At 43.4% G+C, this 26,219-nt stretch overlaps 1 protein-coding gene and 1 non-coding gene across 11 annotated transcripts; one reads left to right on the top strand and one right to left on the bottom strand.

Moving 5' to 3' along the window:
• Positions 1–4,323: 4,323 nt before the first annotated feature.
• On the bottom strand, positions 4,324–4,514 carry LOC146761619 (U2 spliceosomal RNA). The gene has a single exon (XR_014945013.1). It is a non-coding gene; the product is annotated as a U2 spliceosomal RNA (small nuclear RNA).
• A 3,724-nt stretch (positions 4,515–8,238) lies between these two features.
• Positions 8,239–25,702, top strand: GCFC2 (GC-rich sequence DNA-binding factor 2). 10 transcript variants are annotated; one of them, XR_014944314.1, is made up of 18 exons: positions 8,239–8,633; positions 9,328–9,438; positions 10,508–10,657; positions 11,191–11,409; positions 12,239–12,333; positions 13,319–13,434; positions 14,738–14,924; positions 15,466–15,589; positions 17,457–17,535; positions 18,614–18,726; positions 19,341–19,540; positions 20,071–20,244; positions 20,449–20,570; positions 21,625–21,701; positions 22,500–22,566; positions 23,599–23,745; positions 24,036–24,160; positions 24,576–25,702. XR_014944314.1 is itself a non-coding variant. In XM_015859927.3 (18 exons), the coding sequence occupies exons 1-18, from the start codon at positions 8,267–8,269 to the stop codon at positions 24,688–24,690; spliced, it is 2,550 nt and encodes an 849-aa protein (XP_015715413.2). In that variant the 5' UTR covers positions 8,239–8,266; the 3' UTR covers positions 24,691–25,702. The 10 variants fall into 10 exon arrangements, 5 of the variants coding, with proteins under 5 accessions (XP_015715413.2, XP_015715412.2, XP_085398455.1 ...); XR_014944315.1 differs by having other exon boundaries at positions 18,614–18,730; positions 20,100–20,244; XR_014944316.1 differs by having other exon boundaries at positions 18,614–18,730.
• The last annotated feature ends 517 nt before the right edge of the window (positions 25,703–26,219 follow it).

Raw genomic sequence — 26,219 nt, 5'->3', positions numbered from 1 at the left:
TCTGCATCCTTCCTGCTCTCCCAGACCCACTGTCTCCATTCCTTGTTATTCTAACTAAATCATTTCTGTAAACTACCTTTACCTATCCCCCTCTTAGCCCCCCTTTATTCTGAATTCCAGCAGAGCATCTGTTTTCTGCTTCCCTGTTCAGGGGGGGCGGCCATATGTGGGGCGGGGGGAATTATGGGGCGGGGGTGTTGTATGGGGCTCAATGGGGCAGGGGGGTTATGGGGCTTCTATGGGGTTTCTATGGGGCTCTATGGGGGTCGGGGGGGCGTCTCTCGGTGGGGTGAGGGGGGTTATGGGGCTTCTATGGAGCTCTAGGGGGCGGGGGGGGGCTTCTATGGGGCAGGGCTTTTATCGGGCTCCATGGGGCGGGGTGGTTTTCTATGGGGAGACGTGGGAATACAAGAAAAGCTGTTCAGAGCAGCAGCTGTGGAGCAAGATAAACAGCATGAGAACCAAGGACACCTCTGCAAGGAGAAGAAGAGTCTCACAGCTCTGATTGGTTATGTGCCTGCATGGACAGTTGAAAAGTGTTTTGTAGAATGCTTTGTTGACATGTAAGGTGTTTGGGAAAGTTGTAAGGGCGGATGGGAAAGTTAGAAAATAACAACTTGTGAAGGTATATAAGGGATGTGAGAACTTGTAATAAACGATTTGGATCGTTCACATCTGAGTCCGTGCCGAGTCGCTGCAAATGGCGCCCACAACGTGGAGCAAATCAACCCGCGGCTGAGCGAGCCCGGTCCGGCAGCGTCGCCCGACTGAACTTCGGAGAGACTGTTTGGTGCGCACCCGTCCCGTTCTGCAGGACAGAAGGTGAGCAGTAGGAACTATGGGGAGCAGTAGGAACTATGGGGAGCAGTAGGAACTATGGGGAGCAGTAGGAACTATGGGGAGCAGTAGGAACTGTGGGGAGCTCACTAACGAGGGAGCAACGAGTACATCTCGAAGTATTACGGTCAGTGTTACTGTATCAGGATTAGACTGTGTCTACTTCAGCATTAGCTACTCTTCTTAAATGGATAAGCAAAAATGTCCCTGAATTTCCAAAAACGGAGTTCTCTCTCGATGGAGAACTTTGGGACAAAATCGGCTCAAAGCTATAAAAGGCTTCTCTCGCTAAATACAGAACGGCTGCTAAGCTGTTGCCCGTTTGGAGCCGGATAATGGAAGGGATTAAGCAATCACGACGGGGAAGAATTTATTCCGACCATTCCCTGCCGCCCTCCGTCCCAACCCCGCCGCTGCCTCTCGCTGCGGGAAGCGGCCCGTGCCCGGATCCGACTGGCGGCTCCGACCCCTCCCCGATTCGGGGAGACGAGGGGCCGCGGCCGCCCCCCCTCGCGCTCCCGCCGTTCGCTCCTCCCCCGACGTTCGCCGCGTTGCCGCCCTCTACGGCGCCCTCGCCCTTCGCTCCGCCTACGACGTTCGTCGCGCCGCTTCCGCCCCCCGCTCCGCCCACGTCATGCGCTGCTGCGTGGGTGCGGCGCGCGTGTAACGTGGTTAAAGACACGGATGGACCGAAACCAGGGGATCGTTGTGACCCCGGTCCAGTAGATCCGGAAGGCGAATCGGGCGCATTGCCTCCTGATGATAATTTGAAGGGAGCAGGAATGACAAATTTCCCTACAGCGTACTGTGATGTCTTAGAGCAGTGCAGAAAAGAAGCAATATGGAAAATTGCATCTCACACTATCCAGCCACAAATGCTCAAAATCGTACCTCACGTACGGACATTAAACGATCTGCAAAAGTTATTAGGAACCATCAATTGGTTGCGGCCACTTTTGGGAATTACTACTCAAGAGCTGCATCCTTTATTCAAACTACTGAAAGGAGACCCAGATCTAACTTCCAAAAGACAATTAACACCAGAAGCACAACAATGCTTAGACTGTGTAATAACATCAGTGCAAAATCGATATAGCCATCGTGTTTGTTTATCACTTACAATACTTCTCATAATAATATCCAACTTCTATCAGCCATATGGCTTGTTATGTCAATGGGATACCTCAAGAAAGGATCCTCTCGTTATCCTCAAATGGGTATTTTTACCTCATACATTTTCAAAATCTGTTACATCACGAGTGGAAATGTTTGCTATGCTAATACAGCGAGGTCGACACCGTCTACAAATTCTACGAGCTCTTGACCCTGTATCATAGAATAGATACCTCTCTTACATCCAACTAATTGGGATTTTTGAAATATAACCATGCATCATTTCAGACAAAAGTGCACGCTAATAGAACTAAATCTGATAGTTTATTCTGTTTTCCAAACAGGTGTTCCAGTTGGGCTCTATATCACGCACTGGCCATGCGGATATGGTGTACAACTGGAAGAAGTCCATCAGACCCTGAATGCAGGAGAGAATCTGTGATGGGTGAGAGAGGAAATGTGCACCTTGAAGCAGGGGACGCCCTGCTGGCACTGCCTGTCACATCCACCACCAACACAGCTTGCTGTTTCTCAGGGTCAATAAGTAATAATGCCCCTAGTGATACTTTAGTACATCTGTCCTCTAAAACTGGTTCTATTTGACATGCTATTCCATTAAATTGTGCGATCATTAATCAATTATTAGCCCGGATAACTCAGTTGGTAGAGCATGGTTATGAGCATCTTAAAAGCATTTACTGCACAAATTTTAGTGGTCATTAAAAATCAATATATCAGAGTATATAAAAATTGAAGACTTTTCCTGATCAGTTACGGATTAACACAATGGGACCCTCATGGATTTATTTTCAGGTTGCAGAAACTTAGGTTGCAGTACAAACATGTTTGTTCTTTTTAGTGGGTTTAACAGTAATGTTGTTGTGTTGTATTTGACTTGTCTCTTTTTTCACTTTTAGAGTATTGTCAATCGAGGCCTTGATTGAGTTATAATGATTATGTTATTAATATAATTAGTGTTATTATTTTATAGTATGGTAGTAGCTTGTCAATAAACAAAAAAGGGGGAATTGTGGGAATACAAGAAAAGCTGTTCAGAGCAGCAGCTGTGGAGCAAGATAAACAGCATGAGAACCAAGGACACCTCTGCAAGGAGAAGAAGAGTCTCACAGCTCTGATTGGTTATGTGCCTGCATGGACAGTTGAAAAGTGTTTTGTAGAATGCTTTGTTGACATGTAAGGTGTTTGGGAAAGTTGTAAGGGCGGATGGGAAAGTTAGAAAATAACAACTTGTGAAGGTATATAAGGGATGTGAGGACTTGTAATAAACGATTTGGATCGTTCACATCTGAGTCCGTGCCGAGTCGCTGCATTTTCTCATGCCCTGAGATCTCTGGTGATGGGGAGACTGGGCACAACCTCCCTCGGCTGGGCCCTGACTCCCTGAAAGTCACAGAATCACAGAATTATTAAGGTTGGAAAGGACCTGGAAGATCATTCAGTCCAACCATCACCAATACTTCCCAGCTAAATCATATCCCTCAACAAAACATCCAAACATTTCTTGAACACTCCTGTGGTCAGTGACTCCACCACCTCCCTGGGCAGTGCATTGCAGTGCCTGGCCACCCTTTCTGAGAAGTAATACTTCCTAATGTCCAGCCTGAACCTCCTCTGCCACAGCTTGAAACCATTCCTTCTGGTCCTATCACTGATAAGAGGCCAACCCCCAGCTCACTGCAACCTCCCTTCAGTTAGTTATAGAGAGCAATCAGGTCTCCCCTGAGCCTCCTCTTCTCCAGGCTGAATATTCCCAGCTCCCTCAGCCTCTCCTCATATGGCCCCATTGTGCTCCAGACCCCTCATCAGCTTTGTAGCCCTTCTCTGAACACGTTCCAGGCCCTCAGTGTCTTGCAGTGAGGGGCCCACAACTGGAGAGAGAATTCGAGGTGTGGCCGCACCAGTGCTGAGTACAGGGGGACAATCACGTCTCTGCTCCTGCTGGCAGCACTGTTTCTATACAGGGCAGGATGCCGTCGTCCTTCTTGGCCACCCGGGCACACTGTCGGCTCACGTTCAGGCCAGCATCCATCAATACCCCCAGGTCCGTTTCCTCCGCACAATCCTCCAGCCACTCCGCCCCAAGCCTGTAGCGCTGCCCGGGGTTGTTGTGGCCAAAGTGCAGGACCCGGCATTTGCTGTTGTTGAACCTCATCCCGTTGGTTCAGCCCAGCTGTGCAGCCTGTCCAGATCCCTGTGCAGGGCCTCGCTCCCCCCAGGCAGATCCACACTCGCAGCAACTCGGTGCCATGTGGAACTGACTGATGTGCCCTCCCTGCCCTCATCCCGGCCATCACCGCACACCCCGCCCAGCACTGGGCCCAGCTCTGCCTTTCACCACCACGCTCCTCCCGGGGGAGGTGCACCGTGCCCGGAAGTACTGCCATACCGGGACGATGCGCGGAGCGGAGGGAGCAAGCTCCGGGTCCAACTCCCGCACCCAAAAATCCGTTTAATATAAAGTCCTCTCATCGAGGACGTATCAGATATTAAACTGATAAGAACAGATACTACACTTGATCTTAGCCAAAAGGCCGAGAAGCGATACCCGTAACGCCTCCCGTACAGCACCCGCCCCCACGCGCGCCCCCGACACCTCACGGTCGCGCACCCAACGCCCGCCCCGACCCCTCCGCCTCCTCCCCCGCTCCGTTCCCACCCCGCTCCGCCGGTGCCGCTCCCGCTCCGTCCCCGACAGCGGCTCCGCCGGGCCCCGGTTCATCGTGGCGGAGCGCTCCCGGCGACCCCCGCGGCTCTGATTAGCATAGACACGCCCCTTCACTCAAGCCCGGCCCACCGCCCGTCCCTCCCTCTCATTGGTCGCTACTCCGCAGGCTCCGCCCCCAGCTCTGCCCGCAGCCCCGCGCTCTGCCCGCCCCTCATTGACAGCAGCGCTGCAGCTGGGACACACAGCGTCCCGTCAGAACCGGGCGGTGACTCCCTTCATCCCGTGGGTTCCTACGGGTGGAGCTGAGTGCAGCACTGCAGCTCCGGCATTGCACTGAGTGCAGCACTGCAGCTCCGGCATTGCACTGAGTGCTGAACTGCAGCTCCGGCATTGCACTGAGTGCAGCACTGCAGCTCCGGCATTGCACTGAGTGCAGCACTGCAGCTCCGGCATTGCACTGAGTGCAGCACTGCAGCTCCGGCATTGCACTGAGTGCTGAACTGCAGCTCCGGCATTGCACTGAGTGCTGAACTGCAGCTCCGGCATTGCACTGAGTGCTGAACTGCAGCTCCGGCATTGCACTGAGTGCTGAACTGCAGCTCCGGCATTGCACTGAGTGCAGCACTGCAGCTCCGGCATTGCACTGAGTGCTGAACTGCAGCTCCGGCATTGCACTGAGTGCTGAACTGCAGCTCCGGCATTGCACTGAGTGCGGCACTGCAGCTCCGGCATTGCACTGAGTGCGGCACTGCAGCTCCGGCATTGCACTGAGTGCAGCACTGCAGCTCCGGCATTGCACTGAGTGCGACACTGCAGCTCCGGCATTGCACTGAGTGCTGAACTGCAGCTCCGGCATTGCACTGAGTGCAGCACTGCAGCTCCGGCATTGCACTGAGTGTGACACTGCAGCTCCGGCATTGCACTGAGTGCTGAACTGCAGCTCCGGCATTGCACTGAGTGCTGAACTGCAGCTCCGGCATTGCACTGAGTGCTGAACTGCAGCTCCGGCATTGCACTGAGTGCAGCACTGCAGCTCCGGCATTGCACTGAGTGCAGCACTGCAGCTCCGGCATTGCACTGAGTGTGACACTGCAGCTCCGGCATTGCACTGAGTGCAGCACTGCAGCTCCGGCATTGCACTGAGTGTGACACTGCAGCTCCGGCATTGCACTGAGTGCTGAACTGCAGCTCCGGCATTGCACTGAGTGTGACACTGCAGCTCCGGCATTGCACTGAGTGCAGCACTGCAGCTCCGGCATTGCACTGAGTGTGACACTGCAGCTCCGGCATTGCACTGAGTGCAGCACTGCAGCTCCGGCATTGCACTGAGTGTGACACTGCAGCTCCGGCATTGCACTGAGTGCTGAACTGCAGCTCCGGCATTGCACTGAGTGCGGCACTGCAGCTCCGGCATTGCACTGAGTGCAGCACTGCAGCTCCGGCACTGCACTGAGTGCTGAACTGCAGCTCCGGCATTGCACTGAGTGCAGCACTGCAGCTCCGGCATTGCACTGAGTGCGGCACTGCAGCTCCAGCATTGCACTGAGTGCAGCACTGCAGCTCCGGCATTGCACTGAGTGTGACACTGCAGCTCCGGCATTGCACTGAGTGCAGCACTGCAGCTCCGGCATTGCACTGAGTGCAGCACTGCAGCTCCGGAAATGAAGCAAGAAGGGAGACAGTCACCCCCATGGATCCAATGTGGTTTGTAGTTCAGTCATTGCTAGTTCAGTAGAAGGAGGTTGTCGGGCATCGTTGTTCCACAGATGATGATGGTGACCATGGTGACAACAATGTCCAGTGGTAATACAAACTTACAAGTCCAAAGTGGTCGAGTCAGCTCTCTCTGGAGTGACAGCTCAAATCCAAAGTGACTGAGTCAGCTTTTCTTGGAGCGGCAGCTTCTGGCTCTAGAATCTCAGCAGAAACACCTTTGTTCCCATCTTCCCAGCCTTGCCAGCAGATAAGAGGGAGCAGAGACGCCCATCTGCATCCTGTTTTTCACAGGACACGATGGCATCATTCCCCAGTTTTCCCATACCAACCTGGAGCTGTTTAGTCACAGGGCAGATCTTGCACCAGAAAACACTCCTGAGCACTCTCTTCTGGAGGCAAATAGCTCTGAAGGAAGGTGCTTTCAAATGTAATGTCTCACGGTAGCAGCCACCACTTGACTCCTCCATAAATCATTAGAGTCTTGTCACAAGAAGTACCTCAGGAAGCAAGCTGTGAGCCAGAAAACCAAGAAGGGTTCTCACAACAAGCAATACACAAATGAGTGGTTCATGAAGCTCCATCAGTTGCTCCAGTAGATTTCACAATGTTTAAACCACTAATTAGAACAGCCTCAGCTATCTTGAAACTCCATCGAGCTGTAAAATGGGATGAGATCAAGAGACAAAGGATATAATTCAGAACATGATAATAATACACAGAATACCCTTAAACAACTCTCAGCATGGGCAGAATTAATGCATGGCAGTATTAGCTGAGAAGTGGGCTGTGACAGTGTACTTGCAGACAAAGATTAGAGCCCTGGGGTGGAGATAAACTGAGACCTGTGAAACAGGGAATGGAGGCTCAACCAAAAAGAAAGGAATTTCTTAACAACTGCACAATCAAAATCTCAAGGATGCAGAACCTCTTGATGGAAAAGGGCATTTCCAGAGCCGTTAAACGTGATCAGCCTTCAAGTGCTACCTCAGGGCTGAATGAAGCACTCCAGAGACAAGGCTGTAGTGGGGAAAACAAGAATGCACATCAACTCCTTCAACAGCAGTTCAAAGGACAGTAAGGCAACCACCTTGTGTCCTTAGAGAACAAAGGGCATCGTAAGGACACACGTAGGACATACAACTGCTTTGAACCTGTTTTAGACCTCCCAGGAAAGACAGAGATCACAATCCTGTAACATAGAAAGAATTCCTTACCCCTTCCTAAGGACCAGGGCTCGCCCCAGAGACCGTGAACAGTTTATACAGACAGAGATACGTCCCTCCTGGCTGCCAGCCCTTCAGTGAGGTCGGGGGGGTGGAGCCGGGCTGAGCCCCATCGGGTCCCACAGGTGCATTGCTGCCACCTGTGCTTGCAGGGCTACACCCCCCACCAGGGGCTCCATCAGCGGCTCCAGCCGTGACCTCACAGCTCCCTCACAGCTCCCTCACAGCTCCCTCACAGCTCCCTCACAGCTCCCTCACATACAGGCGTGAAGGAGGGAAAAAAGAAAGAAAAGAGTAATGAGCTGCAGGCAGCTGGGTCTTCCTGTCCAGCAAGGGGAGGTTTATCAATGGATGAGCTCTGACAGCCCACGTATTTATCAATGGATGGGCTATTTATCAATGGATGAGCTCTAACATCCCACGTATTTATCAATGGATGGGCTATTTATCAATGGCTGGGCTCTGACAGCCCACGTATTTATCAATGGCTGGGCTCTGACGTGTTCGATTCCCGCCCGCCCTCACAGCAGTTTTTGACCCCTGTAACATCCCGGTGTCCCGGTTACCCGGATGTTCCCGTGACCCAGCCCCGCCTCTCACTGGTCGTCGGGCGTTGCGCATGCGCGGTGCGGCGGGTGTGGGCGGTGTTTCGGGTCGTGGCGCATGCGCGGTGTGCGCGCTGTGATCCGGGATGTCGTGCCGGCCCCCGCGCAACTTCCGCGCTCGGCGGCGCGCGGCCACGGGCAGCAGCGACAGCGACAGTAACAACAACAACAGCGGTAACAGCAGCGGTAACAGCGGTAACAGCAGCGATAACAGCGGTAACAGCGGTAACAGCAGCGATAACAGCGGTAACAGCAGCGGTAACAGCGGTAACAGCAGCGGCGATGAGCAGCGGGGCCGGGGCGCCGTCCCGCCGCTGTGCCGCCACCGCCGTGAGGGAGCGGAGCCCGAGCAGAGCGAGACGGAGCGCGGCGCCGCATCGTCATGTGGGGGGGAACCGGAGCGGGGAACCGGGGCCGGGCTGAGCTTCGGGGGAGAACAGGAGGAGATGGAAGGTGCGGGGGGGAAGGTGGGGGTGCGGGGTGTGTGGGGAGGTGTGTGTGGTGTATGTGGTGTGGTGTGGTGTGATGTGATGTGTATGTTGTGTGATGTGATGTGATGAGGTGTATGTGTATGTGTATGTGATGTGATGTGATGTGATGTGATGTGGCTGCGAGGGGCAGGACAGACACGTGTGTATGTGCGAGTGGCAGTTCTTGGAGCTGAAGAAACGTAGAAAAGGCTGCTCAAGCACCTGGAGCGGCTGCGGGAAGTGCGGCTGTTCTGTCTGGAGGAGACCGGTGAGATCGTGGCTCTGCAGCGACCTAAAGGAGGCTGTAGGTGGGAGCTGCTGGTCGCTTTTCTCAGGTGACAAACAATAGGACAGAAGGATGCGCCTTCAGGCTTTTCCAGGAGGAGTTTGGATTGGGCGACTTATGGGGGTTGCTTTGTAAAGGATCCGAACTGCAACAGAAAATGGTATATTAGATCTCATCTGTTGTTTTATAGAGGAGATGTGGCAGATGTAAATTCAGAAGTGGTGGATCTTGAGTCACAGGGCGACATAATACAAGTGATTAGGGAGACGTAATGCAGTTGAAGCTTCAAAATACATGCTGAGTGCATGTGTAAAGAGTGTGTGCTTTATACTTCTGCCTGTACACTGCTGCCTTCTTTAGAGTGTTGCTCAGAGTCATTCTGTCTATCCAGGTGATGAGGAATGTTTTAAAATCAAGAAGCCGTCCTTCAGTGAAGTAACATTTAGAATTCAAAAGAAGAAGCGTTTGCCGTCTGCAGAGACAGAAGGTGATGAAAGCAAAAGTAAGTACTTCTTAAGTTAAAAAATAGCATTAGTTCTATAAAAACATCATGAAATGAGTAAGAGTACTGTGCAAATCCTGCTGTCAGATGTCTGTTATGTGAACTTGGGATTTTTGATTCTTCTTGAAGATCTGTGTGTGCAGAATCTCTGCAGTAAATCAGAGGTGGTGGGACTTGGGATAAATGTATCCCTCAGCATCAGATGTTTCAAACCTCTCGACAGCTACTTGCTGCTTGTTACCATCAGTTTGAAGTTAAACTGAATATTTGCATTAGAGAACATATGAGCTTGGTAGGACTTTAATGGAACGTACGTTGAACTTCAAATTTAATGTTATCACAACATTCACTGTTAAAGCATGGATATTTTAATTGACTATTATCAATACCTTTGCTTGTTCTTCTAGTATTCTGAGTAATAGTAAAGTTTGCTGGAGGGATGTTTGGGGCTTGCCTGCTTTACAAGTGTGTCTAAAACGTTCCCTTCTGTTTAGCCTTTTGAAACCTTTGTCAGCTCATGGATGTGCTGTAGTGCCACTTCTAGTCAGGAAATTGTTTCTCTATGTGATTTATTCCCTTGTGGTTCAGATAAGTACTGTTTTTAAAAGTATGCCTCATTCTTAGTGGTGTTTTCTGTTCAGTAAAGTGACAGATGCAGTGAAACATAAAGATAAATCAGTTTGTTTCTTTTTGTTGAAGAATTCTGAGGTGACTGTAGACAAGACACACAAAAACCCTGAACTGAAAGGAGCAGTCCCTCATAATTAGCATGGTAACCCCAAACAAACAACAGCTCCCTCAAACATGCAGTTTAAAGAGTGAAGCCGTGACCTGCCGGGATGCAGATCAGGTGGCATCTGGGAGCTCTTATGCAGCTTTTGTATATGTAAATGTGGTCTGTCAGAAGAACATATTTGTTCAGCACTAACACAGGTGCTCAGTACCAGACAAGATGTGGTCCCTGTTTCATTGTAGTCTGAATAGTTGCTGGTAACCAATTACATGGTGCATCAGTTTCCAGCAGCTGAAACCGATGTAAGGAGTCTTACTTTTTTTTGTCTTAAAACAGAAATACCTCAGTTGGAGCCTGGGACTGGCAACACTAAAGGTGCTCAAGAGACAAAGGAAGAGAGTTATTCTTCACTAAGTGAGGACGACAACAGCACAGACTCTGGAAATGAATCCAGCCCATCACAGAGGAGGAAGGATTTATCACCAGGTCAGTTTCCTTGATATTTTAAAGAATGTTGTTTATGCTGAGTCAGGGCTGTCTTGAGAGAATAGTGACAGTTGCTTGGTGGTTTTGATTGCAGGTGTTTGTCATAATTCTGTCTTGGTTTTAGGAAGTGGATTAGAAATTCGGACCATCGATACTGGAAGAAATACAAAAGCCACGAAAAATTGTTCAATAATTCACAGTTCACTTTGAGATAAAAATTTACTTTATTTACTGTTTTATTAGTGAAGTTTGAATTCCGCTGTAAACTCAATTGGTATAGTAGTCTTGATCTTTTAAAGACCTTGAAAAAAGGCAGGTTGTTGATTTACTTGAAAGAGATCTGAGCTTTGTTTTCAGGTTAAGAGCTGTTTTTTAAGGATCTCTTTCCACTTGTTTATGTTCAGTATGGTAAGGTTGTAAGGAAGACCTTGTGTTTTCAATTCAGAGTTGTGCAATGAAGTTGTGACTTACACTCAGAGTGACAGAGTGTTGCTTTTAGTCTTTTGATGAGGTTTTGTTTCTCTTGCATGCAGGCTGTGTCCCCAGTGCAGGCTGTATTGCGGCTGCTCGGAGGAGACGCCACCTAGCCAGGACCCGAGCTGATTACCTTCCCTTGGATGTTTCAAATGATTGTCAGGTTTCTCAGAGAAGAGAAAGCAGTGATTTAGAGGATGAAGATGAGTCTGATAGGAATAATCTCCGCTTTGTTCCTAAAATGAGAGCTTTTAGGCATAGGATGGCTGAACACATGGGTGAGTTTGTGCCCTTTCTCCCAGAGGCTGTGTCTTTCTTTTTCTGATGTCTGGAAGGATGTGGGACTTGCCCAGTAAGGATTGCAGTGCAAGGTTTTGCTCTTGATCTTCACAAGAGACCATAAAGCTTGGTCTTTGAGGTTTATATGTGATGTTATCCTGCTCTCCACACTCTGACATTATAGCTGTTATCGAAAGGGGGTAAAAACAAACAAACAAAAAACAACCAACCAAAGTATCTCAGGCCTTTGGAAGTAAGCGAACTTACTGCATGTGAAGCGTATGCGGCTTTTCTGTTGGTTCTTAATTCACCTTGCTGTTTGTAGTTTCACTTACAAAGCACTAGTTTGCCAGGCTTGTAGACCAAGTGCTTTATTATTTGATTAATGGTTTTAAGTAATGTGTAGATATAATCTATTTTGTTGTAATAAATGTTATGGAGAAACTTCTGTGTCCATGGTAGATTGTGCCTTTTAGAACACTTAAGGATTCTCTGTGTATAATGTCCCCAAGTTGTAGTCTGTTTTTGAAGTCTCACATATGCAGGTTTGCTTTGAGACATTTGATCTTTGTTTTCCGGTACTGCAGTAATCTGAGAAACTATTGGGTAAATGAATATGGGTTCTGCAAAATCCAGTTGCCATTTCTAAAACTTCCAGTTTGGAAATGGTTTTTGTGTACAGGCTTTTCATCTGCTGTCATTTGTTTCTAATTCTTGTAATGGCTGTGGGAAGTGTCCTTGCTTTTGAAAAAGGAGGTTGGGTAAGGAGTTAAATCTCCTTTATGATTAGACATAATCATGTGTACTAATGGTTGATTTAACTTCTAGTGCCTGTGAGTGATGAATCGAGCGAAGATGAAGCAGAAACAAAGTGGGAAGAACAGCAAATTAAGAAAGCTGTCAAACTCCCTCAGGTGATACATGTATGTATTTTCCTAACTGTTGAGATTTGCTTTTTGCTCATAGCAAGAGAGAGATTTGATTTTATTTCTTCCTGCTAAATAATTGGCAGGAATGTTTTCTCTGATGAGCTGGAAGTTTTGTTTTTGGCTTGAATCTTCTGTATCAGAGTAGGAAAACCTGAGTTATTGGTTCTTTATGTCAGAAGGGAAAGGTGTAGGAATTACTGCCTGCTATATTGGAGTGGTTTTAGAGGATTGGGAAGATTGCTGCTGAATTTCAAATCCAGTATAACTGGTGTTTTTGGCTCCTCATACTCCATTTGTTTCTGGAAACCCCTTTATTTTTGCTCTTCAGAAGATTGCAGAAGTTTTTAGTACTTGACTTTGGTCATGGACTTGGTTACTCCAAGTCATTGTGTTTGGGCTAGATTTTACCCTACAGACTCCTGCTGTTTTGGAATGCAGAGTGTCATTTAATTTATATGTTAATGTGGTTGAAAATCCAATATTTTAGTTATAATTACAGTCAAGCCATGTTGTCAGAATGAAAGTTCTATCTCTATCTTTGTTTGGCTGTTGTTTATTTCTCCTTTTTATATTTAAAATAGTAATACTAGTGAGGTTTCAGCTGTCAGCACTGAAACGTTATATATATTGCTGGAAGCTTTTCCTGTCTTTGGTCTAAGAGGAGAGCTGACTTACCCTAAATTACAGTTTTGTACTGATGTATGTATATGCTGTATGCATTTTACACTGTAAATACGCAGCTTTTTATATATACAATATATGAAATTTATATATTTATATATATACATTTCATTTTGTGTTGTACAGAAATTTCCCAATTTGATCATTGATTATATATCCTTTTACCATATGCCTTTTGCATTCAGATGGTATGTTTTGTTGATCTCTAAAGCTGCAAAGGCAAAACTGATATTAATTGTGTATAAACCTATATTTAATTTCCATAAACTGTGTATTGAAAGTGTTGCAATTCTCTTAGGAAGCTTACAGTGATGGTTCCCTGTGTAAAGCTCCACCAGCTAAACCCACGTTTGATCCCTGTGTTTCCTTACCACCTGTGAACTTGGAAATGATAAAAAAGCAACTGACTGAAAGGTAAATACTGCTTGTAGTGTTAATTTCTGAGATGTTGGTTTTGTCACAAAGTGGTGGCAGCTGTGAAGTCTTGTGAATATAGAAGGATTTTGTATTGTGCTTATTGTAGTGTTCTGCACAGCATTACAGATTTTAACTTTACCTGGCAGTGCTTTGTAGTAGGGGAGTGTTTGGACTTCTCAAATGTTTTATCACTTATCTGCTGCTTTATTTTACGTGCTAGTAGTTCTTAAAGGAGTGTAGGCGCAGTGTTGTGTGACAAGGAAGGGAAGATAGGGCTGTCAGTCATTTTATTGTGGTTTCTCTTTAGGCTTTTTAGACAGTGGGCAGCTGAAATGTCCTGGGTAGAGGTGGGAACTTCCAAGGAAGTGTGTGAGAAGGACAGATGGGGTCAGGCATCCAGAGCTCCCAAGGTAGCCATCCGCATCTCCTCTCAGTGCTAATACAACCAGAATCAGCTGTCCTGATAAGTTCAGACAAGTAACATCATACAGCTGAAACAAAAACATGTACTGTTAACTTGTGTGAATTTCTGCATGTATACTCTGTTGTACAAACTGCTGCTGGCTTGCTTGTGATCAAAGAATTTCCACTGGAGTGGACTAATATCTTTGTGGAATTGTATGGTTTGGTGGTTTTTTTTGTTTGTTTCTTTTTTTTGGTCTTGATCACCTGAAAGAAATGAATGAAATGAAGCAGGAATTCAAGAGGAGATTTCTTTTCTTTTTTTTTTTTTTTAAGAAGAGAAAAAAGCAAAATTGTAATAAATGCAAGCTTTTCTGAGGCATTTCATTTAATAACTAACGAGAGCTGTAAGCATAGGTTTTTGGGTTGTAAGTAACAAGAAGTTTCAAATGGTTTGTGTTGGGTAATGAGCATGAGGTAAATGCTTGTGTGCTTTGGCCCTGTGGCTTAAATTAAGTTGGTGTGGACATGCTGTTGTATGCTGTAGTTCTACCCACATCAGCTCGAGTAGAATCTATTCAGTGTGACATCACTTCATTTGCCATAGCATGTTCTTTAGAAGCATGTTGTGTAGAGGAATATGAGTAAAAGGTCAGTGGTGGTACTTTCAGAGCTACCACTATGTAAGTGATGTTTGATTTTTCCAAAGCACAGATCTTGTCTGCACACAATGCTTTTGCAGCCGTTGATGCGTGTAAGTCTTGCAGTTCTTCTTTCCTCAAGTGCAGATGCTATTATTAGCAAAGATTTTGTACTTTGTTTTAATTGGAACATGTTCAGGAATGTGTTAACTGTTAACATGTCATGGTTTTAATGGTCTGAGTGTTTTCTTTTTTAGGATAGCATCATTGCAGGATGTGCACCGTGCCCACCAGAGGGAGTATGAAAAACATATGGAGGACATTGAAAGTTCAAAGATAACTGTCCGGAAATTAGAGGAGTCTTCAGATGCTGCTATGAATTACAAATTCTACAGGGGCATGAAAACATATGTAGAGAACTTAGTAAACTGTTTCAATGAAAAAGTACGTATGTTTTCCTTCCTTTCCCTGCCACCCATTTCTTTAAGATGATAAACCTGAATTCTGTCAATGAAAAAATGAGATTTCTTGTTTGGAAATGATTATGAGAGATGACCAGTTATAAGTCAGTTCTGTCAGAATCTTGATTGTAATGGGAAACAAGGAGAAACAGACCAGCCCTCACAGTAACCTAAAATGTTTAAGTTGGAATATGTGCGCTGACTTGAGCTGTAGGCTCACCTAGATTGTAATGGATAAAAATAAAATGTCACCGGAACCTTTTCTTCAGGTGTAGTTAACTAGAGTGTCCTAACGTTGTATGAGAGGTGGGACCTATATTCAGTTTTGGGATCTCAAATTATGTTTGCTTTGTAATGTGTGACTAGTAATCTAATTTATGTCAGTTGTATTGCAGCCTGAGAGTCTTTTTTATGTAATTTTAAAGAGTACAAGTGTTAGTTGATATGCTTCTTTTGATGGCTAGTGTGCAAACTGTTCTTTAATTTGTTTTGTTCAAACCTGATTACTGTTTACCATATTTCAGCTGAAATACATAAATGAGCTAGAATCTGCTGTACATGCACTTCTTCAGCAACAAGCCATGTCCATACTGAAAAGAAGGCAAGATGAGCTGAAAATGGAAGCTACTTATATTCAGCATCTGACAAGTTAGTATGAAGTTACAAGTTATTTCCTTACTGAAGTCTCCTTCTTTAGAGACACAGTTAATTTTTGGATTATATTTTATTTTCGTGTTTAATCTTTGCTCCTGCTGTGTTGTCAGTAGGTGTATTGTACTGGATACCTTGGTTGAAATCCTTACCTAAGTAAGCCTTGTAGTATCACTTTTCCGTGGCATAACAGTGAATACAGCATGACCAAATGCTTAGTCAGTTTTGAATGATTGATCTCAATGGTTTGTCTATTAGTACTTGAAAAGAAAAACTGAGTCGGTTTTCTAGTAAATGTTAAGCAGTTACAGGATCCTGTCCTTTGTGAATATGTGAAAAAGCAGCGTGTTTACTTGGCAACATCACTTAATTTTAGTGTTTTTAAAGCAAAGTGTGTGCTTACAAATGTAGATTTCAAACTCATCAGTTATGTGAAGGAAGGGTCATGAAGAAATAAGCCTTTTTATGCAATGATGTTATTCAAGACAGAATCTGCCTTCTAGTTACTATAGGGAAAACTGTTAGTTTTCACATCTTGTGTTTTCTTTCTGCACTGATGTGTTGTTTGTGTGCAAAATGAATCTTCATCTGTTGCTGTTTAGGGGAACAAACAGAAAATCCACTTTAAACCTGTTTGGGAAAGCAAAGAACAGTGTGTTAGGAGCTGCTGTGAACAGAGACCGGAGGCACCAGTTTCTTTTAACTGCCACTCAGGGGTTCAGATTTCTGAGTACACAGGATAAAGTGCAGACTAGAGAAAACTGGCTGCATGTATAGTTTTGTTACACAGTGTCATGGGCTGCGAGCAGGTGCTGAGAAGAAAAGAGTACTTGTTAGTAGCAGCCATTTAACAACTGCTTTATTTTGTGCTTATTATAAGTGAACCTGTACTTGAGTGTTTGAGAGCTTTTAATTGTTGTGTTCCTAGTTGTATTTAATGGAAACGCTGTTTTTTCTCGCACTGCAGTATGTCAGTAGGGACAGCTGGTTTTGTATCTTGTGTGCACTTAAGCCAACTGACACTGATACAGGTGAACAGTCCAAGTAGAAAATGCTTTTAGTTTCTGCTTCTGTTGAATTGAAGAATCAGAAGGGGTAATCTGGGACATACAAGGGGACACAAATAACAGGAGATAGTAGGGACCTGACTATTGAAATCTAAATGCAGTATTATATAAATGTTGGAAGCTGGAACTAAACCCTGATAGCTGCTCAGTTCATTGCATGGTTTCATGTTTAACGTGCAGGCTCACTCCCTCCACGTACCTTTTACATTCTTAGGAACAGACTGTGGTAGGCACTGTCTGTTTCCATCCAGGACTGGGAAGCAGTGAGCTGGTATTTCATCACTTGTTACAAGGTGTAAAGCAAACAAAGGTGATGCGGAGCCATTATCTGGGATACAGGCGCTATAGAACAGATGGACAAAAAAGAATTGACTGGTAACTGGCAACAGCTTGAAAAGAACAAGCTCAGGGATGTAGCCCTTTCTGGTTCAAACTCATGTTGTAGGTGGGGTGTGGGGGCTGCAAACCATGCGGACTGTGAGTGGATCTGCACTCTAGGAAGCACAGCTGGAAGCATCATCAAGAAGGGGAGAGAGGATGGGTGGATCTGGGGTCCCTCCCTCCGCTCAATCAGGTGCTCACCTACTGGCTGGGGCTGTGACCTGGCAGTCCCCCTGCACAAGGGAACAGCCATATCTGTCCTACAGTTCACTTATAATATTGACCGTACTTTACACTGAACACTTACAATTTCTCATCAGGAGGTTTAATTTACTTTGGTTAGTTTCCAAATGAAGAGCAGAAGCAGAATCAGTGTTTTGCATTTACCTCTTTGTCTTCTTCCTGTCTTCTGGTAGCTGGGAATGGCAAACTGACTAATGATGGCTTGGAAAGTGATGAAAAGATGAAGCTTCTGAAAGCGTGTGAGCATCGAAGGTAGTTATTACATATAAGTACATCTACCTGTGATAAATGTGTATCTGCTTCCTGTTACTTATACAGGGATGAAGGTGGGATTAGTAAATGAGGTTGTACACACACACGTTAAAATGTCTTTCCAAAGCTCATGGGTTTCTCTTCATGCTGACTGGAATCTGAATGTTAGTGGGTATTATTAATTTGACATAAGTGAAGTGAGACTGTTCATGAAACTGAGAGTAGATTATTTCCCTGCTGTTGGAATAAATAATATTGTGATTATATATAGCAATACATTTTTGCGATTATTGCATAGATAAAAGTAGACAGGTGGTGTTGTTGCTGCTGGGGTAGCAGTGGGTGCAGCAGGATATCTAACCTATCCTCTGTTACTCGCATAGGCTAGATGCTACGTTTTGAATGTCAGTGTTCAGTCTGCTGCTGACCTTAAGTTACTGGGAGCTCTGAAACTGTTTCAGTTGCGTTGGTGCTTTGACTCATAACTGTTTTGACACAATTAAGGACTTGAGAGTTTTAAGGGTTGAAAAATGATGTAATAAAACTTTGCTTGAAGCAAATCGTTAACCTTTAATGTTAAGTGATGTCAGTAACTACATACAAGATCTATGCCATGCAAATAATATGTATAAATATAATTTTCTTGTCACAGATGCAAACTGTTGATTATGCATACTCTTACCCTCTGAGTCTGGGATGCAGTGACAGTTTCTATGCAAGTTGTTGTGTAAGCAAAGTAGAACTGAGGTGGTGGACTGTTGAGGGTGCAGTGGTTTCTTATAGATTACCTCTATCAGGGCAGTATGGTGTAGCATGTTAGATGTTTAGTGTTTCAGGTGGGGAGAGTTATTAGCAGGAATGTAGTGAAATGAAGGCTATTAGAGATGCTTTTAATCTCCTTCAGCAGCTCACAAAGTACCTTACTGTTACAGTCTGTGTCTCTAGGTTTGCATAAGTACTTCTGCTTCCTGATTGTGTTTTCTTAGGCTGTTGCTCTCGCCATGTGTTTTTAGTATATAATTGAGCTTCCTTTTACATATGTACATGGGGAATAACCTGAGTTCATTACAAATTGCAGGACTTGCAGACGGCAGCTGAGGGAGCGCTCACAAAAAGCTGGTCACCACGAAGGCATGTCGAGTGATGAAGAACTGACTCTGCCAGAGTTGACTGAATTCCAGAAGAGCAAAGGTTGGTCAGTATATGAGAACAAAATTCCTCTGATATTTAGAAGGATTTTCAAATGAATGGAAGAAATACTCCTTTTTGAATGGTATATAATTCATGTTCTGTAGCATAGAATTAATGCATTTAAACAATTCTGAACAGTGACATAGGAAGAATAGGTAAGACTGTAGGCTTCTTTAGTATAATCGGATCTTTTGTTTGTTGTTTTCAACGTTGGAATGTATTTTAAATTGAGGTTTTAGTGGCCTTAGTGAGCAGCTCATGAGGAGCTGGGAGAGGCATGATGCACATTTTCTGAGTAACAGAAGAAGAATTTTTGTGTCTGAGATTTTAAAATGCATTCAAAATATGGGATGTAATGGGTATTTAAACCTGTGCAGTTGTTCAAAGTTGCAGAAGTCTTTTTGTGGTGTTCTTTATTATTTATTTGTTTTCTGAAAATGGCTTTTTCAGAATGCTGGTTTTAAATTCCATTTCAGTGTAAGAGTGTGGAAGGTAAAACGTGGATGCTGTTATCATAAAGAAATTTATATGCTTTAGTTACATCAACTGTTCAGCTTATACCTCAATTAATTCACTGATTATCTCCTTTTATTCCTATTGAATATTATCCATAGATAACATTTTAGAGGAGAGTAAGAAAATCTTTGAAGATGTCCATGAAGATTTTTGTGACATCAGAAAAATCCTGTTGAAATTCCAGGAGTGGAAAGAGAAGTTTCCCGACTCTTACTGTGATGCTTACATCAGTTTTTGCCTGCCTAAGCTTTTAAATCCATTGATCAGAGTTCAGTTAATAAACTGGAGTCCTCTTGAGGTAGGTGTATCTCCAGACTTCATTTCTCTGAAAAGCTCTGTGTGTGTGTGTGTTATTATATCCTCTAGGATTCTGGGTAGGCAGTGCTCCACTATGGTTCTGGTCTGTACTGTCCTTGCAAACTTGTCTACTCTGATATACTCATCTTTGTTAACTGACAAGATCTGTGGGTATTTGTCAGCTCAAAGTATGACAGGACAGGGGCATGCTGTTTGCAGGGAAGATTTCTGTACAGGAACTTTGCCCTGGGTTATAGAGGCATTCCAGAGCTTGAGATAAGTGTTTTAACTAGAAGGAGGACATCTTTCCTCTTGTTGGGTTGCTTGTATATGAATCACATCTTTATTAATGTGGAGCTGTTTGCTGACATTTTTACAACCCTACCCTCTGAAATTTAGCTTTAAATTCAGTTTTAGCTTGCTGCTTTGGTCCATTCAGCAATTAGAATCCATGTAAAATTCTTAAATGAGACTCTTTTGGTATCATTAGATGTATTTTTGCATGGAGCTTTTTCTCTCAATCCTGACCAGCTAAGCAACTAATAGGAATGATCTTTCAGCGGAATTCTACAGACTTGGAAGGGATGCCCTGGTTCAAAGCTGTAGAAGAATTCAGTGATGCCAAGAAGTCAAAGAGAGATGATGATCGTGATGAAGAGGTTTTGTCTAGAGTGATTGAAAAAACTATTCTGCCAAAAATTACAGGTATATTAATGTTGTCTTGAGAACATTCACTGCAGATTGGTAACCAAACCTTAAATAAGTGGTAAATGTAAACTTACATTAAGAGTTACAATTACTTGTTAAGGTTACTGTAAATGAAAGATTTGTCTTTTTAGTTTACTTCCTTGAAACTAGAGCAGATAGCCACTTGGATATCGTAAATGAAATAAATTCCTTTTTTTTCAGTATTTGTAAAGAATGTGTGGGATCCTTTATCAACTTCACAGACTGAGAACCTTATACAGCTTTGCAATAACATGTTTGAAAAACAAGTCCTGTCCAGAAATGAATGCAGCCGAGCAAAACAGGTAATTTGCTGTTGTGGTAATGGGGAAGGAAGTTCGTGATCCAATGTATGCGCTTTCTGTGCATGCTTCTGTGTGCATTTAAGGTGATGTCCTGAAATTGTTCAGTTCTGATTGCTTTGTTTTTGTCACTGTATAGTCAGAAAACTTAACAGTTAACATTGCAGTATTCGGAAGCTCTTCTTACTGAAGGTTATGGGACATGGGGGATTCCTGAGACAGATTTCAGTCTCTGTTCCTAGAAAAATTGTGCCTGTCCATGTCAAAAATCTATTTGTAGGTTTAATCACTTTGCTTTATCACAATAAAAATTGTCAGAAATTTTATACTTGTATCGAAGTATCTTTTAAAATTTGATCTTTAAATGCTGGTAGTATTCCACAGGTCAACTTGGTTTGTTTTTAGCCTTAACATAGATACAGACTGAAATAACAAAAGTTCTTTGTATTCATCTTTACAGCAGAAATTGGTGGGAGGGTGGGAGGAAGGAAATAAAGTGAGAGTTAATAGGTTAGGAAAAAAGGTTACTGCATTTATCCTGGTGATCGTCTAATAATTACCTTATGTAAGTATTCACTGCAACATACCCTTAACCCCGTTCTGGTTTTATTCTCATGTAAATCTGAGAGTTTTTCAGGCTTGAAGTGGGTGAAACTAAGTTGATGTTTAGACCCTAATATGAAAATAAATAATAACAAACATTTATGCAGTTGCTGCTCTTGTCTTCAAGTAGACAATTTTAGATAAGATTCTGTTTGGATAGTAGCTATTGTGTTTTGTTGTGTGTTCGTAATAGAACTTCATAGATGGAAAATACGTTAATCTCATTATCCAAGAGGATTTTATTTAAAAAAAAAAAAGTGAGACTTGCTCACAGGTCTGTAATGCAGTCGTGATGGTAGTGTCTGTTATATACTGTGGCACTTGCATTCAGCTGAATTAGCACCTTGCTTCTCCACATTAACAAAATAACTACCTAAAATTGTTGTAAATGGAAGGTGAGATCTTTTTCTTATGAGGTTATGTTAATATTTTTCACTTTTTCTTTTTTGAACAGGATCTGATTAACATGGTCGTCCTGAGGATGAAGAAGTCTGTGGAGGAGGATGTCTTTATCCCTCTGTATCCTAAAAGGTAAGCTGACTGGGAATTTTTATTTTAATTTTCTTATTTTTTTTAAGAACATTTTTATTTTTGGTCATAGAATCATGGGGCTGTGGAGGCTGGAAAAGACCTTAAAGACCATCAAGTCCAACTGCAACCTAACCTTTTTTTTTTCTTTTTTTTTTTGCCTTTAGTCTTTTCTGTACCTTTTCTCCACAAGTGTAGGTGAAATTTATTGTAGACCTCCATGATCTTGAATTTGTTTAATAAAATGGAACAAATGTTGCTTCTACTGTTTCATTCTAGGAATAGTTACCAAACATTAATGTTTATGAACTCCACAGACAACTTAATGCTTTTTTGCTCCTGTAACTAAAAGCTTTCATAAGTGAAAAGCTCTTAGTTTGGGAGGTCCAGTCCAGAGTCTGGTTTTGTGATATTAACTTAGAGTATCTGAGGTCTCATGTTATTTTTGGTGGTGTTCCCCCTTCTACTCCTGACTCATTTCCTGAAAGTCTATAATGCTGGTAGATGTAGGGTTAAGGTACAGGAGAGGTATGTTAAGGTAAGGAGAGAAATGTTGCTAAATCTGATGCAGCACGTTTGGTTACAAGCAGTGCTGTTTTGGTCAGAATCCATCAAATTTAGAATCAAGTGCTTCCAGTTGCTAATTCCGTTGGGTACTGTAATGAGTTCAAATTAACAGCAGTTTCCTTAGACCTTTATTCTGATTGTAATTCATTGGTGTTTAAGAGATGAATTGTCTGTTTGCCTTATTTTAAAGACAAACAAAATCCCTATTTTACCTCTTCTTCTTTCTCTGATCAGCACTGTGGAAGACAAATCATTGCCGTGTTCAGAATTCCAAGAAAGACGGTTTTGGTCAGCTGTTAAGGTAAAGAAAACATACCAATCTTATCTGTGAAAATCACCTTAGTTAAAAGTAGATTGTACAGACATATTGGGGATGGCCTCCAAACCATGCCCAGAAATTGTATGGCAGTGTACTAATAAAGGGCTGGGAGAGAACTGGGATGGAGCTGCTTTAATACAGAAGCAGAGCTGATGAGATTTTGCTGTTTGTGCTGTCATACAGTCTAGTTTTCCTAGCAGCTCATGGAGTCAAAAGGAAGTGTCCTGTCAAACACTCCAGAGAAATACACAGTAGTTGTGGGCTTTGTGTCTGCTTTTTGACTGGGGGCTGCTAAGATCACATACTGTGTCTGTGTGGGTGAAATACATTGAGTTTAACAGTTACCTTGAAATTAACCATTCTGTATTGAGGGGGAAACCAGCAATGTTCTTACACTGGGCTTAAATCTATTTCAATAGTCATTTTTACAGTGATAAAAGGTAACTGAAGACAACTCCTGCTAACTAACAATACTGAGATCAAGCACAAAAGAATCTTTTTGCTATGGACCAAGGCTACCAACCTTACTTGTGTTATGAGACTGGTGGCATGTAATGTAATGTAACACTAGTGTTTGTTTTCCATTCTGTCACAGCTTCTCTGAAAGGTTCACTTAGCGTTGGACCTCACTTGCTGTTTCTTGCTGGGCTTGTTGTTTTTGTACATGTGTACACCTTCAGATTTGACCTGGCTTTTCTCTGAAAAAATAAAGCCTAGTTGTTTTCTGTTCTTGGGTGTTAGCAAATCGTTAACCAATTGGAAGGGTAACATGATCTTTATTTCCTTGGGAGTTGATGTATGTATTAGGGTATGCTTCATAGGTATGTATAAAATTAATCTACTTCACAATATTATTTATGATAAGTAGCTTTGTTGTGGCTGATTGGCAGTAAGCTTGGAGAGAAGAAATCCTGTTTTTTGAGTAATGAAATTGGATGGAAATGGTATCTTTTAAGTTTAAAAAGGGGATTTTAACACACCAAATACACATGTTCTGTGTCTTCATTCCTGCAGCTGCTCTCCAACGTTCTCCTTTGGGATGGGATTGTACAGGAAGACACGGTCCGTGATTTGGGACTGAGCAAGCTGCTGAATCGGTACCTTCTTCTGAACCTCTTCAACACAGCACCAGGGGCAGAAAACATAGAGAAGTGTAAAGAGGTAAAAGGTCTTATTTCCACGGGGACAGATGTAGTCTGAAGATGAAGTGTAATTATTTAATATTTAAAGTTTGGGGTTTTTTTATGACCTTTGTGTATAAAAGCGTTTTAAAGCAAACATTGGTTCACTGGCCTTTAGGAATAACTGCTCAAAATGATGCTCTTGTTTTTTGAAGAATTATCACTGCTAATAATAACTGAACTGTCCAAAAGGAGGAGTCTCTGTCAGAAGAGATTGAAAGCCGTATTGAAAGCCTTTTTTTAACTTCTAAAATATTCTGTGGTGAACAGGTGGTTGCGTGCTTCCCACAAAGGTGGTTCCAAAACCTTGGAAATGGGTCAACTCTCCCTGAGTTACGGAACTTCTGCCAGCATTTGCTTCAGTGTGCACGTGTGCTTCACAGGAATAACCGCAGGTAATAAATAACACGTTCCTTGGGATGCAGCACTAACTCGTTTCATATTCCTTTCAGGGATGTGGTTCAGTGAGCACAGTGGTGATGGGCTGACAGTTGGGCTAGCTGATCTTTTTGGTCTTCTTCAAACTTAATGGTTCTGTGATTCCTTAATTCCTCGAGTCTCATACGTTTAACACTTTCAGTGATGTGCAACAAAAGATGCAATCCATAATGTAAAATGGATTGCTTTTGCAGCACTAGTTCAGGCTAGTCTGAGGCTCTAGAAGTTGGGTGCAGTTAGTGGTCAGTATAGCTAAAGGCACCAGATGACAGTCAGGGAGAGTTCCCTGCCTCTCTTCTAAGTACGTTTTTAGCTTTATTGATTTTATAAGTCAGGTGTGAATGTGCTGTTATTAATTTGTTTGTTCAATAGTGATGAAACTGAAGAAGTTATTCTCCTGTTGGTGAAAGTCAAGGCTCTGCGAATTGTGAAAGACTTCATTGAAGAGTATAAACTGGAACATCTTAAGTCTGTGATCAGGAAATGAGGATTTCTTGGAAGCAGCAGTTCTGTTACTGAAACAAGCCTGATGCTCACTATAAGAAAGTGGTAATGTTTAATTTAATTACCAACTACAGTTGTTTTACTGTGAAATATTTTGGTTTTATTTTCTTTTTCAAATGCTGCCATCTACTGGATAAAATCACAGTAATCAGTGTGAAGTGCAGGTGTTTTGAAATACATGACAAAGCCTCGTTGCTTTGTTCTTCAGGGAGTGCCTGTAATGTTACCACTGCTAGTGAGCAGACAACTTCACAAGCTGTTACCAGCACCTCACCAAACCACTCTGCCTTAGGGGTCACTGAGCTCTAACTTATTGCCCACTTAATGAGACAACTCCACCAAACTCACGGTGAGTTCTTTTTCACTTAGAAAGCTTGTCGTAGCTTCTTGACCCTGATGCAGAAGCAGGAATTCTGCGTGCAGTGAAGAGTTTGATGTATGAACATCTACTGATGGTAAACAGGTGTTACAGAAGGCAAGATGTTCTCTTGTGCAACTTCTTAACTACACCTGCTGGAATTTTGTACTTGAGATATAGACTGGACTTTTGCACAGACCTGGAGTTGTCACACGCCCTGACTTACCAGGCAAGCAGCAGAACAACTTCAGTTACCTTCTAGTAATTGGCTCTCTAAGGAAGTCTTACTTTTGCTTCCCAGTAAGACACATTAAGCCATATTTCACTGTAACCATGTTGGTTTCCAGTGCTGTATAACTTTGTATATGTACAGTAAATATTACTGCTGCAGAGTAAAAAGGATGTTTTATTGCAGAAACAGCAGTGCATCACGAAGTCTGCTAAGTTTGCTATTGCCTATTTCTCTGAAATGTTATGGGTCTGGCATTTAACTCTTGCAGGCTTATTCCCAATGGTTTTTCTACTTTTTATTACAGAATGTTATTTTTGTAGACTATTTTAATTGTAAATAGCATTGATCAGTATTACAGACAAAAAATGACTTACTAAAATAAAAGCAATTGTTCTGAAAAGTAAAGATATTTTTGTGTTAGACTTCTAATGCTTTCAAGTCTTGAACACACAACAGGAGTGTTATGTGAAGTATGGAAAAATACTTGGGCACTGCTGGCACTTCATTATCTTCAGGAATTGTAAAAAATTGTGCACTCTTACTTTCCTGTGTGCACTGAAAATATAGCTGATCAGTAATTAGCTCAAGCATGTGATCTCACTGCTTGCTTTGTCTCTTCTCCTGCTTCATTATTCATGTTGACAGTTGCTCACAAAGAATAGTCTTGTGCTGCTATGGAACTGGAATAGATTCAATCATGCTCTACCTCTGCAGATGTTTCTTCCAGTGACTGCAGACATCACTTGTCAGGATGTGTAAGCAGGGGAAGGCAGTTTTTACTGGAGCTCAGAGCCCCCATCCCAGCTGTGTATCTTGAGAACCTACTGTGTCACTTTGTGCTGAACCTTACACCAATTCACAGAACCTGATTTGAGTAACAGCTAATGTGGCTTCATTCTTTCAGGCTGGTTTCAAAACATTT

Source organism: Coturnix japonica, chromosome 3 (genome assembly GCF_054131305.1).
Source record: "Coturnix japonica strain WE chromosome 3, WE-NBRP24, whole genome shotgun sequence".
Taxonomy (NCBI): Eukaryota; Metazoa; Chordata; class Aves; order Galliformes; family Phasianidae; genus Coturnix; species Coturnix japonica.
This window is presented reverse-complemented; position numbering and strand designations above follow the sequence as displayed.

What these genes read in the sequence shown, in the direction of transcription:
- GCFC2 (XM_015859926.3), top strand. Translation starts at nt 8,267, where the DNA reads ATGTCGTGCCGGCCCCCGCGCAACTTCCGCGCTCGGCGGCGCGCGGCC. An exon ending in AAAAAGCAACTGACTGAAAG is followed by an intron (nt 13,435 to 14,737) that starts GTAAATACTGCT and finishes TTTCTTTTTTAG; the next exon opens with GATAGCATCATTGCAGGATG. An exon ending in ACATAGAGAAGTGTAAAGAG is followed by an intron (nt 23,746 to 24,035) that starts GTAAAAGGTCTT and finishes TGTGGTGAACAG; the next exon opens with GTGGTTGCGTGCTTCCCACA.